Source organism: Aquila chrysaetos, chromosome 17, assembly GCF_900496995.4.
Source record: "Aquila chrysaetos chrysaetos chromosome 17, bAquChr1.4, whole genome shotgun sequence".
NCBI classification, from domain to species: Eukaryota; Metazoa; Chordata; class Aves; order Accipitriformes; family Accipitridae; genus Aquila; species Aquila chrysaetos.
Window position 1 is genome coordinate 7075231 of NC_044020.1, and position 13737 is coordinate 7088967.

The 13737-nt window shown below is 39.0% G+C and overlaps 1 protein-coding gene across 1 annotated transcript in view; it reads right to left on the bottom strand.

Moving 5' to 3' along the window:
* The window catches only part of LOC115352799 (PARP1 binding protein), a 54331-nt gene extending 40606 nt beyond the window's left edge, over positions 1 to 13725 (bottom strand). The window contains exons 1-5 of the mRNA XM_030041437.2: positions 13630 to 13725; positions 12121 to 12273; positions 3925 to 4155; positions 2005 to 2115; positions 315 to 485 (exon numbers count right to left, since the gene is read on the bottom strand). Of these exons, the coding sequence (XP_029897297.1) occupies positions 315 to 485; positions 2005 to 2115; positions 3925 to 4155; positions 12121 to 12270 (663 nt within the window). The 5' untranslated portion in view covers positions 12271 to 12273; positions 13630 to 13725. The remainder of the gene's footprint in view (positions 1 to 314; positions 486 to 2004; positions 2116 to 3924; positions 4156 to 12120; positions 12274 to 13629) is intronic.
* Positions 13726 to 13737: the final 12 nt, after the last annotated feature.

Below are 13737 nucleotides of genomic sequence, written 5' to 3' on the forward strand. Positions count from 1 at the left end.
TTTCACAATTTCTGTCACTGTTTGGGATGAACAGTCTCAATGCCTGTTTTTATGGTATCACATTTTAGAGCTCTAGAGGTACACATGCACACAATTATTTTCTCCGTGCATCTTTAGATCTCATGACCAAGCAAGCACCGATTCCTTCACATAGAATCTCTGTTGTGTCTTTTTAACCTAGAAACTGTGTTTATGGTGGTATTTGACTTGGCTTGCAAATGTCAGTCTTGCATATGAGATTAAAGCAACAGTTCATGTTTATAGAGCTATTTCATTGCCTCTGATCTACAGCAAGTTTCATTTGACACACATACCAGGAAAATGGACATTTTTCTCTTCTGTGAGGCATGTTTTAGGTTAGTGAAGGCTTCTCTACCAAGTCCTCTGTCAGGAACATTTAGAATATGAGCCAATGACAGATCATCTTTAGAATTCACCAACAGGCTTAAATATGAACAAACACACTTCTTTGCCAGCATTGTCACCTGTAAAAGAAAGCATCACACAAATTGGTCATCCCGCTGCTAAATTATGTTCCTTTTTTTTGAAAGCTAATTAGATATGTACTGATATTATTTTTGGAAGAGTAAGAATTTCACCTTGCATAATTTCAAAATCCTACTTTATGTATGGGGATTCTGGAACTATTGACAAAAGCAAGCATGATTAATATGTTAAAATTACGTATACTGTAGTTGAATATTCACAAAATATTTGAGGGTTGGATCTCTAGCTATTAAAATTGGCTATCAATTTCTACTTGGAAACCTCTTCACAGATATTCCCTTTCTATCCCAAGGCAAAACACTAGCACTATTAAACCACATAAGGATTTGTCATTAACTTCAAATAGGCTAAGATTTTAAACAACTTGCCAGCTCTGCACCAGATTCAGTAATTTTCCCCTTGGCTCCCAGGGGACTTCAATCACAGAAACTCCACTGATTGAGTTTGTACATAAATTGTGACCCAGCTTCACCCACATAACCAAAACATAACATTGTAATTGTTTATATTGCAGCACTATTCTGGACCTTGTAAGAACAGTCCCAGAACTGAAGAATTTACAGTTTTGTTGCAAGCAAAGACCACAAAAAAGGCCATTAACAAAAGGAAAAACAACGAGAAAACCTATATTTGCTATGGAATTTCTTCTTACTCAATGGGATGTATACAACAAAAATGCAGGCAGTAAAAAAAAAAAACCAAAACAAAACATGTATACGTGACAGTCTGAAAAGATAGATTTAAGAGAAGGAATATTTTTACTACAGAAGTCAGAGGAGCAAGAAAGCCATTATGTTAGTGGTGGAAGTGCTGTCTTGGGGAGAACCTTAGCTCAGAAAATATTTTCTCGTTCAGAAAATATTTTGAGTTGTACCCAAATATTGAATTGAAATTGCCACTTATCATGAGAAAAGCAAGCTTGGAAATGACTAAAGCTCTAGTATTTCAAACATTGTTATAAAGTATTCTGTGATTCTTGTTTTGGGGGTTGAAAGGGTAAAAGAAAAGAATCCAGTATTCCCAGAAAGTTCTCAAGTCCTCTGCTGGAACAGACAAACCTTGTTTGCTTTGCTACAGCTACCACTACAGTGGCTATTCAGATTTCTTCCATATGTAAGGGAGTACAAGCTAATAAAATGAAATCAAAGTTTACTTTACCTACCACTTTCACTTTGCAGCATTGGGCAAATCATTTAACTCTTAGTCAAGGCAATGTTTGAGTGATGGTGTACTTGAAAAATTTATTCCCTGGTGTTTCAAGGCAGATTTAAGTCTACATCAAGTGCCTGCCGTAAAAGGACTGTCTGCCAGAATATAAATGTCTGCACTTAGCCCCATACACACACCTACAATATACTCAACTGATACAGAGTTTGAATACACACGTTCTGGTTTTTTAAACCAGCAATATTTTAATACCAGTAATTGGAAAAGAAAACTGTTATATTTCATCTTTTCAGTATATACAGAACATTACAAAAGAGAAATAACTTTTACCTTTACATTCTTCTGGCTCTGTCTGTTGACTGGTGTAGAAGGAGTAGAAAGAACATAACCACTATTTTCTTGTACATTCATTATGCCAGAAATAAATTCCAACAGTTGAACCTTTAATAACAAAATTAGAATAAACTTAAATATGAAGGTGACTAGGAAGCAAAAGTAGTATTAAAACCTGGTGAGACTATGTCTCCACCAGTTTGCTAGTGTTTTGAGGTTAACACAGCCCTTACAACCTACTTTTGGTTCTAGTCTTTAAAAGTACAACAGTTTTAGTAGAGAAATGAGGTGTAAGATTCAAATTAACTTAGAAAAGGTATTTCAAACAGTTATGTAATACACTTGCACTAAAAGCAGCTGCTTATGTTTTGGAGAACATTTAGTATCCTATATCATGTTTAGAACGAGGTCACTAAGGTACCTAAGTTCTCTATCTTCCCCATGAAAACAGGAATAAAAAAAAAAGTCTGCAATGCTGAGAGTGGGCAGTAAAAGCAGACAATTAACTCCTCTCTAATTTTCATTACAAGCTAGAAGTATGTGCATCTAAATCCAACATTCATTATTTTTTTCAGTATCAATATCCTTTTGACCTTTCCATGATCTAGAGAGCACAGAATCAAATAAAATCATGTGGAATGCTTGTGTTTCAAACTTATCTTAATTGCTACTTACATACATTTTTATCCAATAACATAGAGATTAATCAAATTCATTTTTCATAGACTTTCATTGTCTAAGAGTGGAATACACACTAGAACTTCTCTAGCCTAGAGGATGGCCTCACATGCAGTGTCATAAGAACATCTGAGCCACAATAAACTACAACAGAGCTGCTGACTGAATGGCTGAAGTGGAACCTCTTCTGGTTTCTGGAAAAATCTAACATGGAACTACATGTAGTATAGGGAAGTTTTTGCTTTTGAAAGTATGCTATTTTTAAAATGATAACCATTAAAAATATTTTGACTGCATATCAACATTGTCCTGCTTTCAGCTGGGATAGAGTTAATTTTCTTCTTAGTAGCTGGTACAGTGTGTTTTGGATTTAGTGTGAGAACAATGTTGATAACACACTGATGTTTTAGTTGTTGCTAAGTAGCACTTATCCTAAGTTAAGGATTTTTCAGTTTCCCATGCTCTGCCAGCAAGCAGGTGTACAAGCTGGGAGAAAGCACAGACAGGACAGCTGACCCAAGCTAGCCAAAGGGATATTCCATACCATAGAATGTCATGCTCAGTATATAAACTGGGGGGAGTTGGCCAGGAGGGGCGGATTGCTGCTCCGGCATCAGTCAGCAGGTGGTAAGCAATCGCATTGTGCATCACTTGTATTTTCTTGGGTTTTATTTACCTCATTTTTGTTGTTGTTTTATTCCTTTTCATTACAATTATTATTTTTTATTATTATTATTATTTAGTTTACTTTAGTTATTAAACCGTTCTTATCTCAACCCATGAGTTTTACTTCTTTTTTTTGATTCTCCTCCCTATCCCACTGGGAGCAGGGACGAGTGAGCGAATGGCTGCATGGTGTTTAGTTGCTGGCTGGGGTTAAAGCATGACAAACATACAACCAAAACTCCATGAAAAGTGTTAATCACAAGCTTTGTTCCAGTCTTACCAAATCTCTACAGTTAATTTTTCAGTTCCATTTCTGGCAAAGAGTGATATACTCATAGAAGAGCTGTGGGACCCACCCACCCAGCAGGACAACAGAAAGAAACAATTTTGAAGTGAATTTAAGATCTCTTTAAAAGATTTAGTAATTTAAACTCATCTGCTTCCCCAATAGAAGACCAAAGTAACTTGTGAATAATTCAGAGCTCCTGTGTGTATTTAGAAGTGTCATAAATCCATAACTGGAATCAAAAATATGTCAAAACAATATCAGAGATCAAACAAACAAATACTTACAGGGGCTATGCTTTCATCTTCAGATACAAGTCCAAGACCATAGAACTTCTGATATATGTCTATTAGATCTAACATATTGGTTCTTGCTAAGAAGGCATGATAGGCTTTTTTTACGTCAGCATAATTTTCAGGTTCTTGCATGTTCTCGTATGATAATCCCAGTTTGTCATGTAACAAATATTTCCAAGTTTCCAACACATCACTAAGCGATACTGTGAAATCTCCACAGTGCTAATAGAACAGAAAAAAGCAAAAATATTATATTTTTTATTCAGCATAGCTTTAAAAATAACTTTAAAACAAGCTGCATATATATATATTTAAAAAAACCTATTACAATCTAAATATTTATGTTTAGAATAAACAAGGTCTTACTTATAGCTGAAGGTCTTCCAGTGCTTTGCCTTTACAGTTGAGTTTTGTTATATGCAATATTCTGCGCCTGTTTTCACCTTGCTCCCAAATCTTGGTGTCTTATCCAATGTTCATCATAATCTCTGTTTTCTCACAGCCATCTTTATTGCAGACCTTTCCATACTATCATACTCTACATCCTCCCGATGCCACTTCCCCGCCACCACTTCCTCTTTCCCCTGAAACCTGTGACTTCCTTACTGCTTACTCTTAGCCCTCCTCTTTCACAACTAGACTCCTCATTTTCATCCACAGCTTGCTCTTTGATTTACATACCAGTCCCCGCTTCATGTCTTTAAACTTTTTCAGCTGAGGTCTTTCTATTTGAGTTAGACCTCAGAATACATGCAACAAGTAATTTTGCAACTGTAGCAAGTTTTCCAGTTTTCACCAAAGAAACTACTACTGGTATCTAAAGCATTCCCCAGTATATGGCAGCAAAAAAGCACCATATTTTATGGTCATGTAATTAATTATCTAACATGATGTAAATGCCCTGTGACTGAGTGACAAGCCTTGCTTTGCTATGTCAATAATGGCAGATAACTCCTGTCTAGTCCAAAGGTTTTATTTTATTTCATGACACTTTCACATTAAGCAACTTTAATCTGGATAAAATAATTACCTACAAACACCATTTGCAACTGAATACAACACTAAATACAAAAACAGTTCAGGAGCAGTTCTAATAATTTAAGTTGTTCCAGCTCAAAAGATCCCTCCTTAGGGTTCTAGCATACTTCGCACAACCTTCCCAATACACCTGGTTAAATATACGATTCCAAAGTCCTGAAAGTCAACTATTTTGATATTGCCTAGACAAAGAACTAGGAGTAAAAATGAAAGAGTACTCATTGGGTATTGGGCTTGCGTGGCAAGGTTTTGGTAGCAGGGTGGCTACAGGGGTGGCTTCTGCGAGAAGCTGCTGGAAGCTTCCCCCATGTCCAACAGAGCCAATACCAGCCAGCTCTAAGACGGACCTACCACTGGCCAAGGTCGAGCCCATCAGCGATAGTGGTAGCGCCTCTGGGATAAAAGATTTAAGAAGGGAAAAAACTTGCAGGGGACACAGAAACGGCAGCTGGAGAGAGGACTGAGAACATGTAAGAGAAACAACCCTGCAGATCCCAGGGTCAGTGAAGGAGGGGGAGGAGGTGCTCCAGGTGCCGGAGCAGAGATTCCCCTGCAGCCCGTGGGGAAGACCATGGTGAGGCAGGCTGTCCCCCTGCAGCCCGGGGAGGTCCACGGGGGAGCAGATATCCACCTGCAGCCCAGGGAGGACCCCACGCCAGAGCAGGAGGATGCCCAAAGGAGGCTGTGACCCTGTGGGAAGCCCACACTGGAGCAGGTTTTCTGGCAGGACTTGTGACCCCGCGGGGGACCCACGCTGGAGCAGTCTGTGCCTGAAGGACTGCAGCCCGTGGGAAAGACCCACATTGGAGAAGTTTGTGGAGGACTGTCTCCCGTGGGAAGGGCCCCATGCTGGAGCAGGGGAAGAGTGTGATGAGTCCTGCCCCAGTGTGATGAACTGACTGTAACCCTCATTCCCCATCCCCCTGTACCACTGAGGGGGGGTAGGTAGAGAATGCGGGAGTGAAGCTGTGCCCAGGAAGAAGGGAGGGGTGGAGGAAAGGTGTTTTAAGATTTGGTTTTATTTCTCATTATCCTACTCTGGTTGATTGGCAGTAAATTAAGTTAATTTTCCCAAAGTTGAGACTGTTTTGCCTGTGATGGTAATTGGTGGAGTGATCTCTCCCTGTCCTTATCTCAACCCACGAGCCCTTTGTTATATTTTCTTTCCCCTGTCCACCTGGGGGGGGGGGGGTGATAGAACAGCTTTGGTGGGCAGCTGGCATCCAGCCAGGGTTAACCCACCACAGCATATTACTTTCAGAGCACTTGCTTTCTAATTTGTGCATGGGTTAAGAAAATTCAGCACTATGAACTTGCATGTTATTCCACACATTACCAGAATATTAAAATGGCATATATGTTTTCTGAAAAGCACTTGTTTTCCATTTCAGCCCCTCAGAAAATTGAACATGTAATCATATTATAACCCAATTTAAACAGATCAAAACAGCAGTAGGCTGGAGAAAAAAAATGTTGTTTTCTCACTTTGTTTTGAAACAAAATCCCCCAGGAGTACCAAAGTTAAAGTACAACTCCAATATGGTATCTAATAAATCAAAACCTTTCCTCACCAGACCAAGGACCTGCAGAGATTAGCAAAGTTTATATTAGTGCTGCAAAAATATTTTAAATCCAAATAAAATTGCACTCCAGACATTAACCTTCATAGTCAGGTGCTCACTGTGACAGTGTATTCTGTTACTTCTACAGTCAATTTGTCAAGAGTCTCTGGTTTTAAAATTAATTAAAAAAATAATGTGGTGTTTTGCCGTAAGCGTATGCCAACTGGCTAATAGTTTAAGGAAGTTGAAGAAGTTCCATACTTTCATTCCATGATAGACATTGCAAGTATTATGTTTCATAGGCATAGAAACAATAAAGTATTATAATGCATCCTCACTTCTTGGTAGTGCAGTATGGTAAGTTTCCCTGGACTCTTACTGTAGAATGTGTGAAATTCAGTAGCAACATTTTATGCCTAAAGACACCGTTTTTTAGGATTTTGTAGGTATTGCAAGCTTTCTAGGGCTAACTACATAGCAAAGCAGCTTCTATTTTTACAGAAATTTTTTTAAAACCAGAAAGTGATGTGTATTTCAGCAATATCATGTTCTCTCCTGCCCTACCCCAAATGGTCACTAACCATTTTTGGAATATGTGTGTTCAAGACTGCTGTGCTTAACCACTACTCAGGTGTTGTCTCTAGTTCTATTATTTTCAGGCATACTCCTAGACTGCAGTACAGTTGTCTGGCATTGCCCTAGAGTTGTGTGATTCTGCAGTCTTGTCACCTCTGGTCCTACTGAGCCTTCATTGCTTGCATATGCTCTCATACAAGAAAGAAGTTCCAAAACTGTGGTACATAAGGCATGTTAAAGTAGTATAAAGCAGCATTTTGAATAACTTCCCATTCCAGTGAATGTTGACAGTGCCGTGCACAGATTTAGAAACTGGTTCATATAAGCACAAGTGTATAGACATAAGCATCTGATAGTTGTTGTATTGCAATCTGCCAGAAGCAAAGCCAGTGAAGTTACATGCCAATATCCCAAGCTTAGAGAAATGCCAGTATACCTTGTATGGCTAATTGTTTGGGACTAAACATCTTTTTTTTTTTTTTTTTTTTTTTTTGGGGGGGGGGGGGGGGGGGGGGGGGCAGTGGGGGTTGTCAAAGCAAAAAGTACCAGGGTCAAAGAGAGTAGAGATATGCTCTGTTTAAGGAGGACTGGAGAGCTACAGTATGTATGCGTCAGCAGAACAGCTAGTAGTTGCAACAATAGCATCCTGAAACAAAGTAAAAATTGTACTCATCCAAGCAACAAACTATTACTTTCTAAAGTCAACACTATCAACTATAGTTGTAATAAAACCAAGATAGAAAATTTAGCACACTTCTGGTTTAAAACAAACAAACAAACACACACACACACACACAAAAACCAACCAACCAAACAAACAAAAAAAACCAACCCCCCCGCTTCTTGCTTCCCCTTCCACTCCCCAAAACAGAAACCTGTAATACTATAAAGAAGTGAGGGGGAGCGGGGCGGGGGGGGGGATAAAAGAAGGGAAAGTCCTATTGGTAGAGAGGATGCCTCAAGACTTAAGTAGCAAGAGTTTTAACACAGTTAAAACAACTCCAGCTGTTAAGCAACACAAAAATACAAGAAATAACAACTTAACTACTTACGATTTGGTTACACAGGGTATGGGAAAGACAGTACAATAGCCTCAGTATATCATTTGCTTTTAAAAAAATCCAATTAAATACTCATTACTTCAGCCCTTTTTCTACAAAACTTCAACATTTTTTCTAAAAAAGAACCTATCCCTTTGTAGAGAAGACTACTCGGCACTGGTGAGACCACATCTGTGTCCAGTTCTGGGCTCCTCAGTATGTGGGAGACAAACTGACATGCTGAAGAGAGTCCAACAAAGTCCAATGAATCATTCAAAGATGATTAAGGGACAGAAGCATCTCACATATGAGGAAGGTCTGAGAAAGCTGGGGCTGTTTAGGCTGGAGAAGAGAATGCTCAGGAAGGATCTCATCATTGTATATAAATATCTGAATGAAAGGTGCAAAGAGGATGGGGTCAGGCTCTTTTTTAAGATGCCCAGTGTCAGGACCAGAGGCAATGGGCATGAACTGAATGAAACACATGAGGTTTGCTCTGTACATCAGGAAACACTTTTTTACTGTGAGGGTGATTGAGTGCTGGCACAGCTTGTTCAAGGAGGTTATGGAGTCTCCATCCTTGGAGACATTTGAAATCCATCTGGACATGGTCCTGGGCAACTGGCACTAGGTGGCCCTGCTTGAGGAGAGGGATTGGACAAGATGACCTCCAGAGGTCCCTTCCAATGTCAACTGTTCTGTGATTCTGTGAAAAATTAATCATACTAAAGAACAGCCAAGACAATGTCTCTTGGTAGCTCATTACAGTATGTTACAAGAAACATATCATATAAATTTGCTACAAAGGTGGTAGGAGTCTCTCATTACCAAAAGGGAGACAGATACAACAGTTTAAGGGAGTAATGCTATAAAACAACTTTGCATTTTTCTTCATTTGCCAACATGGAAACAAGATGATTTGGGAAAACATTTCAAGAAATACAGGTTACTGAACAGAACATAATATTCTTCAGACAGTGTACAAAATGGACTCATGGAAGCACAGGGTAAACTAAACCACACACCAATACTGATTTAATCCAGAATCAGAAAGAGACAAACACAAATTTCTAAAGGGAAAATATATTTCTAAAATCAACAGTGAAGCACCTTCTCCTCCAGTCTCACAGTCCTACTGCTAGAAGAGAGATTTACAAAACATTTAAGACAAGTCTGAGAATTTAAATTCACTGACTCAGGAAAAAAAATTGGTTTATATGATGTCTTAGTTTCCACCACTACTAGCTAAAACAGCCATGGTCTGAAAACAACAAGTGATTATTTGTCTTAATAACCTATCTTCTACCCCTGCTGTTCCACAGGTGCAAACACAGTCAACTTAAAGCAATTACCCTCAACTGAACTTCAACTTGAAAATTGTTATTTTTATTTCAAACCTTAAGAAAGGTTGTTCTTCTTGAAAGTTTTCCTAGATTTTAAATCTATACTGATCAGTCCAGGTAAAAGGTATTAACTTTCACCACAGACCATACACCACTTATCTTTATGCCATATGGCTACAACTGTGCTACAACATAAAGTATTTTCAGAGGAATTCAAAGCGTAGATATTTTTTTTTTCATCCCTGCTATTTGATAATGTTTATCACACTGTTTGCTACCCTTATTCTTGGTGAAATTTAAGACTAATAAATTATAAGACTTTCAAACTTTTCTGGAGCTCTCCAAAAAGCTCTGTTATTTTTCATTTCTACTGCAGATACAGATAACAGTTAAAACACCAAATCCATTAAAACTGTCCAGGCTCCTAAGGAAAAAGAATAACTTTTTGTTGTTTGTGGTAGGTTTGGTTTTTGTTTGTTGGTTTTTTTTTTTCCCCAATCCAGCCAGTCAATATCCTGTTAGTACAAATATTCTTCTTGCAGTAATTGACTTTATCATAATAGACTTCTATTCTATGGGCATTATGTTAACAATACAAAATTATTGTACTTAAATCAGAGACCTAACAAGGGACATGCCTACAACTGTAATACTCTGCATCTTAATTTGAAGTGTCAGTGCTGAACAAAATAAAACAGCCATATTTTACTCTAACACTATAAACATGAAAATGGACATCCAGCCGAAGAAATGAACTTCAGAGGCAGCACTTGCATAAGTGCTAAAATAGTTTTAATCCACATATGCAAGACAAGGTTTATACATACTGCTAATTTGTCTTATTAGACCAACTAGTATAATCAGAAAAAACAAATTAGGTTTTGAGCACTTGGTCTTTCTTCAGATTTGAAGTAAAAGCAGTATATTTCAAAATTAAGTGAGTTGAAAAGGATTGCTTTAATTTTTGTTAGATCAGCTCTGAAAGAAAAGATACTTTTAGAGGGAAGGAATCTTTGCTGGAGGAGAAAAAAGGAGAAAGTGGAATAAACTAGTTACCTCCAGGGGAAGGAAAGAGCTTATTGTGAGCTGTTAAGAAAAGAATAGCAATGAACCATAAAAGTATCTTTATCATGTTTGTAATTTTTGGCATCCAACCGAATAACACATTTTAGTTCCCAGAGTTGGCTTCAGGAAAATGTTTGTAGTTCTCCCTTGAGAATCACAACAAACGTGACAAACAGTGATTGCCTCCACAGGTAGTTTTGCATTATTGTCCTTTATCAGGTCTCTGAGAATTCATTTTGATGCACAATAATTTTCTAGTTTTACCTACATGGTTATGGTGAGGACACTGGGATCCTGGCTGGAATATATTGCATTCTATGAAGTACAAATGTAGAATCTTGGGATTCTAATATTTCTACTGTAATGCTTATTACAGTGGGGATGAATTGACCAGTTTTATATGTAATGTTTAGACAAGAGATACCCCCATTCTGCCCACTTTAGACTACAAAGCTTTTTCTAGTGATAAATTCAGTTAGGTTAAAGAGTGGTTCTGGAAACATTTCTTCCAAGATATAAGCTTCTTCCAGTACAAGTGGTAATTTAAATAATACATTGCAACTAGCAGTGCACAAACTGAAGCGGGTTTTCTATCTGTTTGGGGGTTTTTGTTTGTTTGGGGGTTTGGTTTTGGTGTGATTTTGTTGTTTGTGGTGTGTTGGGTTTTTTTTAAACTAAAGACTTGTACTACACATGTAATTTACTATGCAACATTTGGGTAAGTCTTCCAACAATGGTAATTTGTTTTCATCAATAATTAAGCTTATTGACCTAAAAAGATATCTTTAGATTATCAGAGTGACTATTGCAATTGTTCTCATTAGATGAGACACATGCAAAGGCCTGAGAGTATGTTGCAACAGTTTTTGGTAAGTTTCAGATGATTGCTAATGCCCAACCTTCCAGCGGTGACAAGCCACAGTACTTCTTACAGAGGCACTTACGGGTTACATCTCCCATTCATCATTTGACAGACACTTCTTGTACACATGCAAAGACGGCCATATATTTCCTACTGGTACTGGGTACACACTCACAACTTATCTGTATAGGTTTTCATCTGATGAGCCTCAGGAAAAACAGCAGCCAAGAATGGACTGCTGCAAGCACAACTCATGCAGCCTATACCAAATCAGTTTTATACTCGTATTCTTCTCATGTCATTCCAAAGCATTTTCGGAGCAGTCAGAAAAAAAGATGCATCCCAAATGCCATAGTTCTCCCACTCTGATCTACAGCACAGAAGAAACATTTGACGGAAATAAACAAAAGTTACAGGATCAGGAAAAATACACTAGTATTTAATATTAAAGTTTAGAACTCAGATATGCACTTAAAACATTTCCATCCTCCCATCTGTTTTGCGGTTCTTCTTCTAAGCCCTGATTCAACAGTATGCTTAATCATACTAATTTTAGTGCTTTGCTGCATCTGACCCTCAGTTAAAACAACAATGAAGTGACCAAAATGGCCATTTCAGGTAAGTGTCTAAGCAAAAAACGCAGTAAGTGAACCAAGTTTGAGATATACTGAGTACCAAGAACATACTGAAAGAATGCTAACCTGTTTATTGACTTCAGCCATTGACAGTTGTAATGCCATCAGCATGCAGTCTGCTCCACATACAGTAGTCCTTTCAGAGTTTGAAAATAAAGGCCATTGTCTTCTGAAACACTTGATCAAGTTTAAAATCTTTTGCTGGAAAGCACTCATTGTCTAGAGTAGAAGATAGAAATAATTAAGAGAAATAAAAATTAATATTACTATGCAAGAGGCCGATGCACGACTTCACCTTCCACCACAGCATAAGCTGTGCAAATCTTGTTGTATCTTCTTGCAGATCAAGTTCCTAGAATAAAATCTCACTAAACCAAAAGTCTAGTAAGACTTGCCTCAGCTATGACACAGCAACTATGAAGATAAGGGGTTAAAAATGCTTACGTATGACACGTCTCCACGAAAACCCCTTACTTTCCTTGTACATTATGCCAACATAAAAGAATAAATATTATCACAAATATGACAGTCTTTTGTCTCTGAAAGCAGCCAGTCTGAATGCCCCAGAGACTGTCTTCTATACTATCCGTATTCACTATACATTCAGACCAGTGCCTCTCAGAATGTTTTAAACCTGGAAACAAGAGATTTAATATTTCTAAGACTTACTAAAAAAGACATCTCTAAATGCTTTTGTTACCCATATAGTCTTTTTTCTTTTTTTTTCATTTGATAAGTCGTTATCTCCCCTATTTCCTTTGGCAATGAGTTTCAGTATCAGTTTTGAATTTGACTGCTTCATGCTCCAGTCTTTTTCACCTTCTTGGATTTGTCAAGACACAGGTACATGAGACTCTTTAAAAAATTTGCCCTCTTTAAACTTGTTCTTTACTGAAACATAGTTCCCTAACACTGCAGTGACAGTACAGGAGCAATACCCATACCATTTACTTTCAGAACACAAAACCAACCTTTCCCCTTATCTCACCTAGCTAAGGCACAGTCCACAGCAGTTTTTTTGGCGATTGGTACGACCAGGAGAAATGATGAAATGTAGGAGAGGGACAGGGGAAACGGGAGACATCAGATAACAAGCAAGACTGTAACAGCAACTGCAATTACTTACGCTCCGGAATGCTTGAAGGGGACTGCCTACTTTATTATCTTACGTTGACATGAACGAGGCATGCGGGCCACAGAGCGTGAAACAGGTAGGCAGGTGCAAGTCAGCGCGGGGCTGACAGAAATCCCTCCGGAGACATTTTCCTCTCTCACCCCACTCTGAGAGGTTTCCAAGGGACAAGACCCGTCACTCGGAGCTAAACAGCCCGAACAAGCCAAAAAGCCTGCGAAACAAGCCCCAAACCCTACGAGCCGACCCTACCATTACCGCCCCCGCTCCCCCAGCTGAAAACCCCCGGCTGCGGCCGCCTCAGGGTCCCGTCCCCCCCTCCCCAGGGTCCGGCCTGGCGCAGCTCCCCCGCCTCAGGCACGACGCGAACCTGAGGCGGACCGCGGCCTCTACACCCCACCCGCGGCGCGGCCGAACCACTCCCGCTTTTCTTGTGGCTCTACCTGCGTGGGCGGGAAGGCGAGAGCCGCTCGCGCAGCGGGACGGTTAGAACGCGTAACTGCCCTCAGCGGCGGTTTAAATTTAAATCCCCCGCAGCTGCCCAATGAGAG